Here is an 18,439-nt window from a genome sequence, read left to right as displayed (position 1 = left end):
AAAGTTTGAAGGAAGTAAAGACTGTCTAATTGGAATTGGTTAAGGAAAGATACTTTATTTCTTGTAAATTGGAGAACTTTGAAAACTCACTTAGGAAAAATAACTTAAGGTTTTTGAATTTTCCTAAATGTCCTGTCATCTCTCCAATTGAGATGACGAGAAAATATTTTCAAGAAGTCCTTGCCATTCCATTGGAAAATTTACCTCCAATTGTTAGGGCTTATTACTTAGATATTAGGAGATCTCAGGGGGAGTCTACTCCTAAGGAAAAATCTAAGATAATGTTGATTTGTCTTTATTTCTAGAAAGTTCTCTTGAGGTAATTATGGATAGAACCACTCTATTATTGACTCTAGCCTTGGAAAGTGATAGGGAATATGTTTTACGTTTATATTTCCATCATATCAATGACAAGTTTTTGGGCTCAAATGTTAGAATTTTTCCAGATTTAGCTCAGAAAACCCAGAAGCGCAGAAAGGAGTTCCTGGCCTTGAGGCCAAGAGCCCTAGCACTCGGGGCTACTTTTTTGCTTAAATTTCTAGCAAAATGCTTTATTTCTTATCAAAATAAAATTTTCTTTTTTTGAGCCCAAACAGCTATTAGATTTTATAGGACCAAAGAAAGGGTTGGTTTCTTAGGGCTCCTTTTTCAAAGATGCGCTAGCATTTTTAGCTCATGCACCGGATTAGCACGTGCTATAATGTGCGCTAGCCGAAAAACTACCGCCTGCTCAAGATGAGGCGGTAGCGGCTAGTGTGCGCTATTCTACATGTTAAGGCCCTAACACGCCTTCATAAAAGGAGCCCTTAGTCTATTGATGAATGACCTGTTAATTGGCTGTAGGATGGATAACCATTACTGTTACTCTAATCTGAATAATTTTGTTCAATTTATAGAAATTTATTTCCTTTCTTGATTCCAATATTATGGACTAAATAATAGATAGTATTTCTAAAATACACTTTTGTGTATTTATATGTTAAACTTTTTTTCTTATATATTCTGATCTTTTTCAATATTGTAATGCTTGATGATTGTAAAAGCTTATAAATAAAAAAAGAAAAGAGAAAAAAAGATAGTTTGAGAGACACTGGTCTAGGGGGAAATCAGGCAGGAGCAATTCCCACTCATTCCTGCCAGACACCGGCCTGAAGTCCAAAATGTCTCTATTGAGCCAGACAACCTGATATCCAGCCAATACTTAACAATTACATTTAAGAGGGAATTCGGGACATTCTGGGAACAGAATGGATCCAAATAACAGTGATATGCAGTTGCAATTTAGATAAATATATTCATTTAGGGGACTGTATAAATAGGAGTATTAACATTTAAATTTAGCACTGCATATTAGCAGTTGTCCTAAACAAGAGCTGCTGAATATTACACATAAAGATAAGCAGATAGCTTTGCATACTGACCCAAGTATCTTTGTGAAAGACAGAGTGTTATGCTGAACAGCTGAACAGCAAGTCACTCATTTCTTGCAACTACAGTGTGACTGCATGCAGGATTTTGCCAGTATATCTATAGGAGATAAGTCTTTTTTCATTCCTTATATGTGGGGCATTGAACTGTAGGGATTTTTTTTTACTTTGTCTTTTACCTGAGCTCATTATTAGTATATCTTCCTTCCACCAGTGAAGGGCAGGTGGATGAGGGTGTGAGGGTGGTCATGCTTAGAGCAGGAAGTGAGGGATCCCTCAGTAGGGTTACTGACATCTCTGATAACTGCAAAACAAGTACACAATATTTTATTGCTAAACATTTTGATAAGATAAAGCATGCAAGATGTATGTTTTCAAAATGATAACAGGACAACACAATAAATTGTCTACTGATAAAGCCCACCGCCAGAAGCATGATTGTGTAAGTAATCTTGGAGGTATTAAAGGGCATTAGTTTTAACATCTGTATTAAAGCAGACATTAGTTAATGCATGTATAATGTGTTTTTTAAAGCTTGTTAGCATCTTTGCTATTTCTACAACAGTAATAGTAATGTGCCTGTTGGCATCTAAATACTCAAAGACTGAACTCATGTACCCCAGCTACAGTGCATGTGGAATGCAAGACCTACTGCAATTTATGCAACCAATGTTAGTTAGGCAATGTTTCCATGGTTACCTTAAAGAAGGTACGGTCATGGGAACACTGATGCATTCTACATTTCATTATTTTGTGAACTGGGCGTTAAAGACCAAAGCATTAAAAACCAATGTAACACTAACATTAAAACCAGGTGGTAACAGACGAGTTCAGTTCTTGAGGCTGCAAACTATGTTCTCTCTAAGCTGAGCACATGAGCAATCGCTCATATATTTTAGGAACATTGCTCTCAGATTTTACATCATTGCTCTCAAAAATACTTGCAAATCTGGAAAATTGTTGGTTTTTAGAACTTGTGGCTCACACGAATATGTTTTTAGAACTTGTCGCTTAGATGAAAAAAAAAATTGGCATGTACTCGGCCAATTCTTAGAGGAAGCATTGAGAGCAAATTGGTTGAGTTTTCAGAATACTTTAAATGAATATGCTTGAAATAGATTTGCATGAAAATGAGGTAATAGGTATGCAGATCTTTGTCTTGCATATTTATTAAGGGTATTCTGAAAACATAACCAGTTTGTGTCCCTGAACCTTTGCACTCCTGTACTAGAGAATGGAGGTAGCAGATAGAAGCAGATGGATTCCAGATGTCAATCCCAATGAAAGAATGAAAAGAGTGTGGGCAATAAGTAGATTATGAATTTTTATTATCTGCAGCATATTAGAAGAAAATTAATGAGGTATGAAACTATACAGAATATATGTTTGAGTTCCTGAATGTAAAGACCGCTCAGACAATCTCGATGATAGGTGGTAGATAAGTAAAAAATAAACTTGGAAACTTGTTTAAAAAAAAGTCTTTATCTTTTATCTTTATTGGAAGCTTCTATACTACCACTAATGACTGGGCAGTCAATTCATAGCGGTTTAAAAAGACATCTGTAATGGATTTTAAAATAACAGATTCAAATGGATTCCATTGTGATTGTTGTCAGTCTCCTAGCTGCTTCACTAGGGTACCACGGTTGCATTTGTATTATTACATTATCATATATGTGTACTATGTTTACACAAGATTACAATTAACCCTTCTAAGGGCTGAATGCACTAAAGTTTCCAATCGTCTAACGATCGTCACTAAACCAGTTTGACTGGTTTAGTGACTCATTGTATTTGCTGACCCAATGCCCAAAAAGGCTTACCACGTGGTTTTCTGTGCAGTCCTACATTCTCTGATTCATGCAAATAAGGTCATTAATATTAAAACCAGGCATCCGATCGATGCCCTAAACTTGCATGCCAGAATTGGGTTGATAGGACTGATCTGGAAAAGCTGACAGGTCTAGACCTGTTGGCAACTGTGTTACTGATAGGTTTGCCTGTTTTTTTTCATTGTTGTGTGCCCATTAAAAAAAATGTCATGCTGTGCCACCGACCCCCCCACCACCACCAGATGAACAACCCAGGTATCAAAAAATCAGCAGGAGGGATGCCCACTCTCTTTTGTACTCTCTGTTGTATGTTTAGTGATGGCAGAGAGTATTGTGTTGACCACCAGAGGCAGGAATGAATCTCTATCCTGCTCAGGCAAAGGGTACAAATGCACCATCGACTTAGCTAGGTGAAAAGGAGCATTAGGAGCATTCCACTGGGCCTGTATGATATCCCTAATATCCTGATGTAATAGGAAAGAATGAGCAAACTTCCTGATTCCCTTAATCAAAGGATCCACTGTGTGAGGAGCCTCCAGAGGACCTTTCTCAAAGACTAAAGACACCTGACCAATAAGCTTCTGCAGCTCATCCCTGTGAAGCACATGTACCACAGAGGAATCCTCGCCACTGGAATTTCCTCACTCCAATTCTCCACATCTTGAAGATCCATGGGATAATCCAACTGTCCTCGCGCTTCTCCTAGCTCTGAAGATGGGGAACCGGACTCCAAAGGGTCCTTCTCCATCCAGTTCAACTTCAGTCTCTTGGGGACTGATCCCAGAGACCGAGGAGGTAGGGGAGGGGGTGGGAAGGAGGGAGAAAAGGAGAGAAAGAGAATGCCGAGACCCTAGCAGGTCCCCTAAAGCTGAATCCTTCCCCTGTTTGTGTATACAAAAAGCAGAATATTTTACTAAAATAAAATTAGGGGGAAACTCGCAGAAAGAACCTTGTGGGCTCTGAACTCCGGTGGTAGAACTGCTGACATAGGACTCGGGGGGAAAATACAGAGGATGATCAGATGCCGATGCAGCAGCCAACATGATGGAAGTTCTCGCCAAAACTTCTGACTCAGAGACCACAATGGCACTAGAAATTGAGGCCTCCCTGTGTAATTCTACCTGCTGCTGCCCAGAAAACAACTCCACCACTACTGCAGAACCCTCTCTAGATCTGACCCTCAAACAGTCAAATTTATAGATTCCAGCCAGATCAACACCATGACAGGAGCAAGCAGGGCACTTTTTCAGACTTTTGCGGTCTGAACTCATTGTGACTGGGTTTTTTGTTTTTTAAATCAAATACTCAGGTTCCAAGGAAAAAAAAAATCCAAACAGTGCTGCGGCGGGGGTGTGGGTGGGGGCTTTACCACTTGATCTCCAACACTGCACAGACAACTTCTCTACTCTCTTAGATTTATTTTTTAATTGAATAGGCAAGAGCAATCCACACAGGCTTTCTAGACCTGCTGTCTGTTTCAGCAGCAGAGGAGCACAGTTAAGGCACACTGACAAATCCCTATGGGAGAGGGGCGAAAGGACCTGGCCACCCAGTTTGACACCCCCAGGGCTAGAGAGACCCCTCTAGGCCTCAATCCCAGTGCAGCGCAAGTCTGTCAAAAAAGGGAAGCTGAGGATGGTATGGGCAATAAGTTCCTCAATTGGGGTTGCAAATTTGTACCTGACTGGAACTGCACAGATACAATGTCTACCACCTGCTGGAGACTGAGAATAACTGGCTGGCTCAGGGACTGCACAACTTGTATATAGCCAGGATTCTCAATTTAGTTTATTCTCAGTCTCCACTTGCTGGTCGAGGGCACATACCCTATCATTTGCCTTGGTAGGTCACTTGTCTACTGTGTCCATTACCTGAGTTAAAATCCCATACTGGGATTTCTGTTAGGTAGCCGGCTTCTAGCTTGACTCAGCCTCTATTCTGTAAATGAGTACTCAGTTTTAGTTGGGGGTGGGGGAGGATATACATGACTGTGTAAAGCAATAGTAAACCACCCTTCTAATAGTCTGTCAACAAAACATCATGCAAGTGGCAGCCCCCTTAAGTCATTCATAACCTGATACTGGCAAATATTATGCTTCTTGATATCAAGCTTTTTGTACTATAAAATATATCACCCATACTATTAAGTGTATCAACTGTTGAAAAATTAAGCAACTCCATAAACCTGCTATCTAGTGGAAATTTGAATTTCAGGTGAACCTCCGCCTAGAAGCTTTTCAGAAGTTGAAACTATATATTTCTTTCTTTAATTAACATATGCAAGTTTTGATATAGTGTAAGACATTATATGAAGTTGGAATTTGTAAGAATGCCCATTAGATTGACCATCTTACCTTACTCTCACTGGCACTGACACAGACATGGCTATGACTGTACTCTCGGTTGAAAGTATGTGTGAGTAAACGCAGGCACTGAATAAGAGAAGGGACAGGTTGTAAATTCCATTCATGTATTTGTGTTCACTGTAAAGAGACACTAACAGAGAACAATAGCAAAAGGTATAAAATGATAGAACACAGAAAAATACTTTAGCCAAATCTTAACTGACTAAGGGGGGGGGGGGGGCAATTCTTTAACTAGATGCTTCCATTTAGGGGCCCCATGTACCAGTGCCTATTTAATAATAGAACCTAGGTGCTTAAGTTCCATGCTAGAAACTAGCATAACCCAGAATTGAATACCCTTAACATTTAGGGGTCCTTTTATCAAGCCGCGCTAGCGGGGTTAGCGCGTCGGACAAAATCTATTAAAAAAACCCAATAAAAGAATAAAACAGTAATTCAAATTAACAGAACCAAGTCAATTATTGCTAAATCCTATAGTCACAGTTTGCTTCCATAATATTGCTGAAATAATTCTGTTTTCAACCGCTTACAAAATGATAAATATGACAAATCAAAGAATTTGTGAAACAAAGAATTCCATAACGCATGACCTACATAAGAAAAAGCTCTGCTTCTTGTGAGAGACAACTTTATGATACCTAAACCTGGCAATGAAAATAGCTCTGTGCTTCAAGAGCACAAGGATGTCTGTTGACTATATCTTACCAACTTGTTTGCCAAATACAATGAAGATTTCAAATGCCATGCCTTGAATATTATACACCAGTGTTTCTCAACATGCGAGGGTACGTGAGCCGCTTATTGGGGATACGTGGTAGTGCTGCCTGACTCAAGTGAATGGATTCGTTCCCCCCCGAATCAGCAGCAGGCAGCTTGTGAGAATTGCTGCTGATATCGCGACAAGATTCAATGCTGATTCAGCCTGCCCCCTGCCTCCTGCCTACACCTCCAACCTCTGGCTCTGACCTAAAGTAGCAGCTCCTGGCTGCTCCTGGCCTGCCTGCTGGGGGTCTTCCCTCTGCCGCATCACTGATTACATCACTGTTGACACGGCAGACGGAAGCCCTGGCAGGGAGGCTGATGAGCAGCCTGTTTGCTGCTGCTGCTTTAGATCAGAGGCGGAAGCGGGTGAATCACCATTGAATCGGAGGCGGGGGGAGCAAATCAGCACTGAATCTCATTGCGGTGTCGGCAGAAATTCCTACATGCTGCCTGCCGCTGACTCGGAAGTCTCTCCGCAGCAGAGGAGAGACTTCTGGGTTAGCGGCAGGCACATGTGAGAGTCACTGCCGATGCCGTGACCTGAAGAAGCAAGCCTTGGAGTACAGGGAAGGAGAGGAAGGATATCTGATGTGGAGGGACAAGGGAAGAGGAAGAAAATCTGGTGGCACAGGGGGAAGGGAGGGTGAGAAGAAGGGAAGTTGGGGGAGTAGATGGAGACATGCATGTGAGGGGAGAAGATGAAATTGTAATTAATGGAGGAGAGGAAGGGAAAATGGTACATGGAGGGGGGTAGAAAGATCTGGCACAGGGCACAAGAAATGGAGAAAGAGAGGTGTTGGACATGGGAGCAGATGAAAGGGAGGGAGAGAGAGATACACAGGAGGTGGAAGAGAAGAAGGAGGGAGATGTTGGATCCAGGAGCAGAATGAAGTGATGGAGAGATGCACAGAATTCTGTCAGGAGTAAACAAAGAGGTAGAAAGGGGTGAGAGGGAGAAATGTTGGATATGGTGGTGGAGAGGAAACAGAGACAGACTGAAGTAGATGCAAGGGGGAGGAATGTTGGACATAGTGATGGAGGGAGAGATGTGGCATGGTGATGGAGAGGGGTGAAGAAGGAAAAATTGGGTTGGTGGGCAGTGGTGAAAGATGCTGCATATGATCTGGGGAATGCGAGAGGGATAAATGTTGGACTCATGAAGGGACAGAGAGAGATGTTGGTTGGGGAAGGGAATGAGGTCTTGGGGAGAGGAAGTGTGCAGGAGGCATAAATAAATAAATAAATATTGGATGCACAGTCAGAAGGAAGTGCAACCAGAGACTCATGAAATCACCAGACCACAAAGGTAGGAAAATGATTTTATTTTCAATTTAGTGATCAAAATGTGTCCGTTTTGAGAATTTATATCTGCTGTCTATATTTTGCACTATATTTTTCTGTTTTTCTATAGTTGCTACTGAGGTGACATTGCATATTTTATAGTAATCTGCCTTGACCTCTTTGAAAAAACAAAACCGAATATAAATTATAATTAACATTTTCTCTGTGTACAGTGTGCTTTGTGGGTTTTTTTAATTTTGTGGTTACCATTATGTATTAATAAGATTATATTGTGTGTACCGGTATATGAAATATGGATGGACAAAATTGCATTACAATTAGTACTATTATTATGTGGGTGGGGTCAGGGGCGGAGCCTGGGCAGGTCTGGGGCGGAGCCTTGGCAGGGGTACTCTCTTGATATTTGTTAGACTTAGGGGGTATTTGGCTTGAAGAAGTTGAGAAACACTGCTATACATAATAGTTTGAACTTAGGGCTCCTTTTACCAAGGTGCGCTAGGGCCTTAATGCATGTAATAGTGCGCATTAAATTCCCGAGTGCACTAGCCGCTACTGCCTCCTTTTCAGCAGGCGGTTGATTTTCGGCTACCGCGCACTATAGCGTGTGGTAATATTGTGCATGCGCTAAAAACCCTAGCGCACCTTTGTAAAATGAGCCCTTAATGTGTTGGGCTATAGGTAACCAATGAAGTTTATATAGAATCGAAATGATATGGTCTTTTCTTTTGTTACTTGTTAAAAGCCTTGTGGCAGTATTGTGATCTAACTGAAAATGATGTACATTGGCCTGACTTAATCCTGAATAAGTGGGGAGTTCTGCTCATGCGCTGGCAAAGAGAATGCTTATATTGCAAATATGCTTATAATGGTTATAATATGCTTATAATGCTTAATATGCAACTAGTTGCATATTTACAGAATAGTACTTAGGCAGCATCAGTTGCTTACCTGGAACTCAGTGGGCCCTCTCCCACCCTGCCGGGGGATGTATCAGGGTGGTGGCGGCAGGAGGAATTCAGCACTCCTCCTGCTGCAGACATTTGGGGGTGGGGAGCTTCAGGGGTTCCAGCAGGAGGGAGTGGGCATCCCTCCTGCCAGTCATCTTCGCTGGGGGGGATGAGTTCCCTGTTGTAGCTGCTAAACTGATCGAGGCAGGGAGATTCCCTTACTGCGATTCTCTAACCTGCGCCTGTGATGTGGATGCCGATTAGAGAATTGGAGTGGTTAGACGTATGTCCATCAGGACAGACATGATTCTATATAGGACACCTGTGTGCAAATCTCAAAAGCTGCTTAGGCAGCTGCTGAGACCAGGCTTCCTATATAGAATTCGGCCCTGTGGGCTCTAATCTCTGATTTCCCATTGCTTCTTTTATTATTTGTTATGTTAAAGCTCAATGCCCATTATTCGTATTCAGTATTCATATTTTAACAAATTTTTCAAATATGTGCACCTACTTTCCAGAGTGATTTATAAAACAGGTATAACATATGTCTATGCACATTTCATATCAAATTGCCCCGTCATAAGATTAACCTCTATGTGACTGCTTACAACTTCTAAAAGACATCCCATGTCGTTGTCCAATTAGTTAATTAAATCTCCATTGCTTTAAAACAGGTACTCGTGTGATATTGTCCAAGGTTAGGGTAATGGCAGCATGGTCTGATATCGAGATTTCCTCAGTGGAGGCATCTTTTATAAATTGAAAAAGAGAATGGCTGGCGATAAACATGTCAAATACGTGAATACAAACAGTGTGGTAAAGAGTAGAATGAGAATTCTTTTTTTAATGGATGGAGAAATTGCCATATATCTTTTAAATCAAGGTGCAACATAATGTCCTCAAGCATAGACCTGGCCTTGGATATTATGTAGGTCGCATTCGATAATCTGTCTAAATAAGAGTTCATTATTATGTTATAATCACCAGCTATAATATGATGTAAAACATTAGAAGCAACTAGTTTATTAACAATCTAAACTAAACTAAACCTTAAGTTTGTATACCGCATCATCTCCGCAATCGTAGAGCTCGGCACGGTTTACAGGAAAAGGTGTAGAGAAGGAACTCCAATGAGGGTAACAGGACAGTAAAGAGAAAGTTTAGAGGGACTTAGTAAAGTAAAGAGGAGGACATATTACATTTTTGAGAATAGCCAGGTTTTCAGATGTTTTCGGAAAAGTTGGAGGGCGCCCAGATTACGAAGTGGGGTAGAAAGGTTGTTCCAGAGCTCAGTGATTCTGAAGGAGAGGAATGACCCTAGTTTTCCAGGATGGGATATGCCTTTTAATGAGGGGAAGGATAGTTTGAATTATTGTGTGGCTTTGGTGATGTTAGGATTCGAGGAGTTCCAAGATAGAGGGATAAGGGGAGGAAGGATGCCATCTTGAAAGTTAGGCAAGCGCATTTAAAGTGGACCCTAGAGACTACTAGAAGCCAGTGAAGTTTGGACACGAGTGGGGAGACATGATCAAATTTACTTTTTGCGAAGATTAGTTTGGCCATGGTATTCTGAATCCGCTGAAGTCTTTGAAGGCTTTTCTTTGTTAGGCTTAAGTAGATGGAGTTACAATAGTCCAATCTGGAAAGGATGATGGATTGTACGAGGACAGCAAAGTGTTGAAGATAGAAACAGGATCTCGCTTTCCTCAGCAGGTGAAGGCTGAAAAAGCATATTTTTTTACCAAGGAGTTGAAGTGGTCATCTCCTTGAAAAACTCTGGGGAGTCAATTGTAGGAGCGTAAATGTTAGTTAAGGATATGATGGAATTATTTATACTCAAGATAATATGAACCCATCTGCCCTGAAGATCATTGGATGCAGATAGAATTGTAATATCAGAGTGTTTTTTTGACTAAGATATAAACACCATTCTTGATTCCCACTGCTGGAGAAAAAAAGGATTGATGAGCCCACCCAGGGTTTATTCTAGCCGCCTCAAATGCATTGAGGTGAGTCGTTTAGAGTTTAGATAACTTCTAAAATCAATTGTACATTTTGTACATTATCAACCTCAGTTCGACAGGTTTTGCACATGTAAAGGAATAGCCTATACAAATCAAATAATGGACAATAAGGATGTGTGCATTAAACTGGAATGTTCACATTGAATGCATCCAAATGAAATGACTATAAAATGATAGGTAGTAGAACTCAAATCATCAAAATGGATGCAGACTCTTGCTTTGTTACCTTAGCTGCCAACTCTTTCTGTCGGTCACTGGGACTCTCCTGGGGAGAAGGTCTGTCATCAAGAACACCATCCCCAGAGAGATGGGAAGAGAAGGAAGATGTACTGTTTGTTTCTGAATCCTCACTGGAACAGGGGGATACAGAATCAACTCCCAGTCTCAGCGTCATCTCCAGCTTCTCCCTTAGGAGAAGATAGTGCCTTGTTTTTTCAACCTATAGAAGGAAAATAGCAAGAACAAGATTATCAAAATTCCACACATGCTGCTCCCCTCTCATTGCAAATGTTTCATCATTTCCTGAACCTATTTTGTCTCTCCTCTTGAGATCTATTTACTTACAGTCAATTGCATATTGTAAGGGGCCTTTTATTCACATGACAGTGTTTCCTCGCCCCTTGGGTCTCCAGCTTAGTTTGAACCAGGAGGCTTAGGGAACGAATGGAATGATTGGAACCCAGGTATGAGGCTCTCTCTCTCTCTTTTTTTATTTTTACTATTTGTTGTTACTGTTTGTTATATGTTATTTTGTATACTGAGATTTTGATTAGGATAATGTAATTTGGTTTTAATGGCAACTTTTGTGAATTGCTCTGATTTTGCAATAGAAGACTTGTATATCAAGTACAAGAAAGAAAGAGGCTTGGGGAAAGATTGGAGCCCAGTATGATCCCTTCCTTCCTTAACATAATCAGAGCTGGAATGATAGCAGTAGATCTGATTTTCAAAATTAGAAACTTTAGATGCTTAAAGTTTTCTGGTGAAATGCAAAGATTTATAGATTTTGACTTACTTCTTGCAGGAGACTCAATTTCTCCAATTCCCACTGGTGATCCAGAATGAGACTGTCACTACGGGGTCTCCAGCCAGCTAAATTCTCCTCACCCCGCACATAAGCAACAGATGTATCCAGCACACGCCTGCGTCTCCTCTGCATACCTGAGAGAAAACCACCATATCAAAGAGAACAATTGAGTTTTACATTGTGTTTTGTCCACATTATAAAGACTATAGAGTGGTGCTGTGCCCTCTGGACATGCTATTTGCAAACACTAAAATCATGGTGTTCCTGAAGCTCACATTCTAAGCATATTCCATCAACAAACACAAAGTGATCTCTCTCCTTAATGCCATGTAGAAATACCCTAGCAAAGGCGATCATTCTATTGTTAAAATCACCTATTGTAAAATACTATTAAGACGAACATGGTACAGATTTTCAAAATCTGAATAGCCTGGTTAGGGAGGTGGGTTAAGAATCAGGAAGACAGGTTTCAGATCGCACTGCTGCTCTTGGGCAAGTTACTTAGGACTACTTTCAGCAAATGGTGCCCAAATTTGGGTGCAGAAAAAAAATGCACATTAACACCCAGATTCTCTAAATGGAGCTGTGGCCAGCGGCCGCTGATCGTATGTCAATCACATGATGGTGCATTTAGAGAATTGCGCTTCCGGGAAAGATAGGCATCAGAAATGTAGGCCAGGGTTTTCAAGACCTACATTTCCGGCACCTACCTATGACATGAATCACACCTCTGGAAGTGCCTACTGGTGCCTAATGCCACTTCCGGTGTTAGCCACACCTACAGTGGTATTAGGCGTGATTCCAGCACTGTTTGTTTAGGCACCTTGAAATTTTATTTAAGTACCGTTTAAAACAGCATTTTCCTCCTAACTTAGGCACCAATAGAGTGGCTACCAGCGCCTAAGTTAAGGCACTGTTTGTAGAATTTCCGCTTTAGTGCCATTCTATAAATGGCACTCTGAGTTGGGCATCATTTATAGAATAGTGTGTAGTGCTGGAATCTATGCCCAACCTCAGATGCAAGGATTTACACCAACTGAAGCATGGTGTAAATCCTTGTGCGTAAATTAGTTGTGGATCCTCCCTAATTCTATTATACTGAACACATTTTTAGTGAATGCCCTGACATGCCCATGGCTATGCCCCCTTTTCAGTTATGCGCTAAAAGATTTATGGAAGCATCTTTATAGAATAGCGCTTTGCAAGATGCACATGCAAATTCAAATTACTGATAATTAATTCACCAATAATTGATTAACACCCAATTATTGACACTAATTGACTCACTACTTGATTAAATTGCGTGTGCACCCAAATTTGTATGCGAAACTTTGGGCACCAATTATAGAACCTGAGTGTTAATCCTTTCTTGCCATAGGTACAGACTTACCACCACCACCCCTTTTACATAACCGTGCAAGAACTTTTTAGCATGCTGAATGCTCTGTGCTGGCGCTGCTCCGATGCTCATATGAACTCTATGACCGTCAAAGGTGCACAGAGCATTCAGCATGCTGGCGCAAAAAACCTCTTGCCCAATTTTGTAAAACAGGGGGGGGGGGAGTTAGATAGTAAGCCCTCCGGGGATTTGAAATACTATACCTGCTGGACCTAAATATTGCTTACCTTAAATTTCCACTGTAAGAAAGAAAGGTGTGTACTAATTCTTATACCAGTAGATATGCTATTCTTCAGAACGTTCGTGAAATATAAAAAAAACCCAAGAAGAGGAGAGCAGAAAGGACTACAGGGTGAAACTGAAAGAAGCCAAGAGAGAGATACGTCTGGCGAAAGCACAGGCGGAAGAACAAATGGCTAAAAATGTAAAAAAGGGAGATAAAAATTTTTTCAGATATCTTAGTGAAAGGAGGAAGATGAAAAATGGAATTGCTAGGCTAAAAGATGGGAACCAATATGTGGAAAGTGATGAGAAGAAAGCGAATGTGCTAAACAAATACTTCTGTTCTGTGTTCACAGAAGAAAATCCTGGAGAAGGACCGAGATTGTCTAGCAAAGTTACACGAGAAAATGGAGTAGATTCTGCGCCGTTCATGGAGGAGGGTGTTTATGAGCAACTTGAAAAACTGAAGGTGGACAAAGCGATGGGACCAGACGGGATCCATCCCAGGATACTAAGGGAGCTCAGAGAGGTTCTGGCGAGTCCTATTAAAGACTTGTTCAACAAATCTCTGGAGACGGGAGTGATTCCTGGGGATTGGAGGAGAGCGGATGTGGTCCCTATTCATAAAAGTGGTTGCAGGGATGAAGCAGGAAACTACAGGCCGGTGAGCCTCACTTCAATTGTTGGAAAAATAATGGAAGTTTTGCTGAAAGAAAGGATAGTGTACTTCCTTGAATCTAATGGGTTACAGGATCCGAGGCAACATGGCTTTACAAAAGCTAAATCGTGCCAAACGAACCTGATTGAATTTTTTGATTGGGTGACCAGAGAGCTGGATCGAGGACATATGCTAGATGTAATTTACTTGAATTTCAGCAAAGCCTTTGATACAGTTCCTCATAGGAAGCTGTTGAACAAACTTGAAGGGCTGAAGTTAGGACCCAAAGTGGTGAACTGGGTCAGAAACTGGCTGTCGGACAGACGCCAGAGGGTGGTGGTTAATGGAAGTCGCTCGTGGGAAGGAAAGGTGAGTAGTGGAGTCCCTCAGGGATCAGTGCTGGGGCCAATCTTGTTCAATATGTTTGTGAGTGACATTGCTGAAGGGTTAGAAGGAAAAGTGTGCCTTTTTGCAGATGATACCAAGATTTGTAACAGAGTAGACACCGAAGAGGGAGTGGAAAATATGAAAAAGGATCTGCAAAAGTTAGAGGAATGGTCTAATGCCTGGCAACTAAAATTCAATGAAATTCAAAGAAATGCAGAGTAATGCATTTGGGGATTAATAATAGGAAGGAACCGTATATGCTGGGAGGAGAGAGGCTGATATGCTCGGATGGGGAGAGGGACCTTGGGGTGATAGTGTCCGAAGATCTAAAGGTGAAAAAACAGTGTGAAAAGGCAGTGGCTTCTGCCAGAAGGATGCTGAGCTGTATAAAGAGAGGCGTAGTCAGTAGAAGGAAGAAGGTGTTTATGCCCCTGTACAAGTCATTGGTAAGGCCCCACTTGGAGTATTGTGTTCAATTTTGGAGACCGTAGCTGGCGAAGGACGTAAGAAGACTTGAGGCGGTCCAGAGGAGGGTGACGAAAATGATAGGAGGCTTGCGCCAGAGGACGTATGAGGAGAGACTGGAAGCCCTGAATATGTATACCCTAGAGGAAAGGAGAGACAGGGGAGATATGATTCAGACGTTCAAATACTTGAAGGGTATTAATGTAGAACAAAATCTTTTTCAGAGAAAGGAAAATGTTAAAACCAGAAGACATAATTTGAGGTTGAGGGGTGGTAGATTCAAAGGTAATGTTAGGAAATTCTACTTTACGGAGAGGGTGGTGGATGCCTGGAATGTTCACCCGAGAGAGGTGGTGGAGAGTAAAACTGTGACTCAGTTCAAAGAAGCGTGGGATGAACACAAAGGCTCTAGAATCAGAAAATAAGATTAAATATTGAACTAAGGCCAGTACTGGGCAGACTTGCACGGTCTGTGTCTGATTATGGCCGTTTGGCGGAGGATGGGCTGGGGAGGGCTTCAATGGCTGGGAGGGTGTAGATGGGCTGGAGTAAGTCTTAACAGAGATTTTGGCAGTTGGAACCCAAGCACAGTGTTGGGTAAAGCTAAGAAGAAAAACATTTAAAAATTTAAATTGAATCAGGTTGGGCAGACTGGATGGACCATTCGGGTCGTTATCTGCCGTCATCTACTATGTTACTATGTTAACAGTGTTAAATGGTGTTTTCTTTATAAGTATACAGTATCTCTGAAATGCTGACCGTGGTATTAGTGGGGAGGAGTTAAATACTGGGCAAAAGTAAATCAGATAACTAGATTTAGATTCGTAGGCAATCTGTGACTGTGGTTATAGTTTAGCCAGGTAACAGTATAACACTATTCAGACTGAATTAATATTATGGATCCCACCTGGACTGCCGGCATCAGCTACATGGCACAGACTGAGCTCATAAACCCCTGTTACACGGTTACTGCAATAAAACAGAAACCATTGTAGGAACATGTTAGCAAAATGCATTCATTTGTTTTCCAACGCATTCAAAGAAAAAAGAAAGATTGTTAACTGGAGATCTCGACCTAAACACTGGAGCATCCACATTTTTTTACAATAGTGAGCCATATGTTCAGAATACCATGAGTGTGAAAGCCACATGAATAATTTTATAGTGACAATGACTGGAGACGAGTCTTTATTGACCCAACATGAGCCGTGTTTTGGTGCACAGAACCTGCATCAGGAATCAACCACAGTGTGGCAATTCTTATGTTCTTACTTTGCACTAAAGTGTTGAGAGACTGAATGTAAATGTTAGCGTCCCGATTGTATTACTCTCAATGCTTTACATTTAATGATCAAATTTCAGAGTTAATGAGAAAGAGTTTTTGTGTTCTCTAATTGCTTCATTTTATTATTTTGATAATAAAAATGTTCACACACTAATACTTGCTTTTCTCATTTCTAGAATTGATCATTGAAATATTGTTTATGCTGGATTATCTAAGTTTAATATTCGGCGGCTTCAAACGTTACAAAATACTGCAATAAAACTTCTTGGTCATAAAAGCAAATTTGATCATGTTACACTGTTGTTTCTTTTTTTCATTGGTTATCAGTATCATATAGCAGGCATGTCCAACTTCGAACAGGTCATGATCTACTTTTTCCGGCCAAAAGTGCTGGTGATCTACCAACTTGAAAATTAAGTTTCAAATTAGTTTAAAATTAAATTTTAACCCAATAAAGTTGGAGGTTTTCCCCCCACCCCCTTTTTTTAATAAACTTTCTGTCATTTGCTTGGATGTGATCAGCTGTTAAGCAAATTAAGCAAAAACAAAACAGAGAGACGAAGATCCAGTAAGAACTGCAAGGGGAAATGGAAAGAACATTTTTTCTTAAAGTTTTATTGAGTATTAACGTTCTTTAACTATCTTAATAACTTTCTTTAACTTATATTGAATAATTTGTGTTAAATTTAGGTCAAGTATTGATCCAGGCTGATCTTGTACAATCTTTAATATTTCGCTCTTGCTTATTAGTGAGATGTCTGAGCCTACATTTCATCCACCAGCTTTTGGAAGTTGGGTGAGTATTGCGTGAGGGCCAGTTTCAGGGAATCCTGGAGATGTTCATCTGTCATATTGGAACGTTGTAAACTCTTTGTCATTTTCGGATGGGAAAACGCAGATTCACACAAATAAGTTGAACCGAAACAGGAGTGTACAGCTTCACTGCATCTTCTCAAATTGGGAAATTTGTCTCGAGGCACTAGCTTCCAAAATGATTCTTGCTCAGCACGGGTCTTGAGAAAAATGTCATTTTTAAGGGTTAATATTTCGTTTTCAAGAGATGGCTTGTTCAATGAGTAATTTTTACTGATAAAAACTGCAGTTTCTTTAATGTTCACATCTACTTTGAATCGGTATGGCAAGTACTCCTCAACTGTTTCAATTTTTTGGAAATCACAGAATCTATTTTCGAATTCCTGGATAACAGAACAGATTTCTGTCACATACTTCTCATTCTGAAAAACAAAATTTGGATATTGTCCCAGATGGTTCTGCGTATTAGGAAAATGATCAAAAGTGTTGTTTGCAAGGTCAGTCATCATTAGCTCAAATTTGCTCTTGTAGGATGAAACTGTACTCATCTTCTTGCCAATGCATTTGTTTTTACTTTGTAGTTCAAGGTTCATATCACTTAGGGGTCCTTTTATCAAGGCACGGTAGGGGTTTAACGTGCGGAATACCATGCATTAAACCGCCTGCTGCACTAGTCGCTAATGCCTCCATTGACGAGGCGTTAGTTTTTTCGCTTGCCGCAAGGGTTAGTGCGTGATGAAATGTCCGACGCGCTAACCCCCATAGCGCGCCTTACTAAAAGGAGCCCTTAGTTTGCCTGTAAAGTCAGCGAGAAATGCCAGATCACATAACCATCTCTGTTTGGTCATCGCTCCTCTCCTTCAAAAAATTTCTTATTTCATTCTGCAAATCACAAAAACTTTGCAAAAATTTGTGCCTACTTAGCTACCTTACATCTGTATGAAAAATGATTTCCACTGCCTCTTCATTGCCTACAAATCTAAAGATTGAAAAGCCGTCTTTGAAGTGATCTTCCACGAACTGAATTTACAATTTTGAAAGTGATGTTCATGACAGTCTTTGTATTGAGTCTCTTGCTTGCCAAAACTTGCTGGTGAATGATGCAGTGCTAAGAAAGGAAATCTGGGAAGTCGTCATGCTGTCTACAGAGGGCTATGAAACACTTAACCTCACCTGTCATTGCTTTTACTCCATCAGTAGTGATGGAAACAAGTCTATGCAATGGAAGATTACACTTTGTCACAAAAGAATGGAAAGAACTGAATATTTCCTGACCGGCAGTTCTCCCTTGCCAAAAAATCATTCAAAGTAGTTCTTCTTTAACACTGGTCTTCAAAAATCATCTGGATAAAGACTAGTAACTGGGCTATGTCTCTTATGTCTGTAGATTCATCCAGTTGGAGTGAGAAAGCAACACAATTTGAAACATCCTCCAACAATTGTTCAGTTGTATCTCCACCAGTGGCGTACCTAGGGTATGTGGCACCCGGGGCCCATCATTTTTTGACACCCCCCCCCCTCAT

At 40.8% G+C, this 18,439-nt stretch overlaps 1 protein-coding gene across 3 annotated transcripts in view; it reads right to left on the bottom strand.

Annotated features, from left to right (window-relative positions):
* The window catches only part of KIF1A (kinesin family member 1A), a 627,076-nt gene that overhangs the window by 48,430 nt on the left and 560,207 nt on the right, over positions 1-18,439 (bottom strand). For all 3 annotated transcript variants that reach the window (XM_033958697.1, XM_033958695.1, XM_033958696.1), the window contains 5 exons: positions 15,726-15,787; positions 11,676-11,821; positions 10,887-11,099; positions 5,614-5,691; positions 1,607-1,731 (listed from right to left, as the gene is read on the bottom strand). In XM_033958697.1, coding sequence (XP_033814588.1) covers positions 1,607-1,731; positions 5,614-5,691; positions 10,887-11,099; positions 11,676-11,821; positions 15,726-15,787 — 624 coding nt within the window. The remainder of the gene's footprint in view (positions 1-1,606; positions 1,732-5,613; positions 5,692-10,886; positions 11,100-11,675; positions 11,822-15,725; positions 15,788-18,439) is intronic.

Source organism: Geotrypetes seraphini, chromosome 9 (genome assembly GCF_902459505.1).
Source record: "Geotrypetes seraphini chromosome 9, aGeoSer1.1, whole genome shotgun sequence".
Lineage (NCBI taxonomy): Eukaryota > Metazoa > Chordata > Amphibia > Gymnophiona > Dermophiidae > Geotrypetes > Geotrypetes seraphini.
This window is presented reverse-complemented; position numbering and strand designations above follow the sequence as displayed.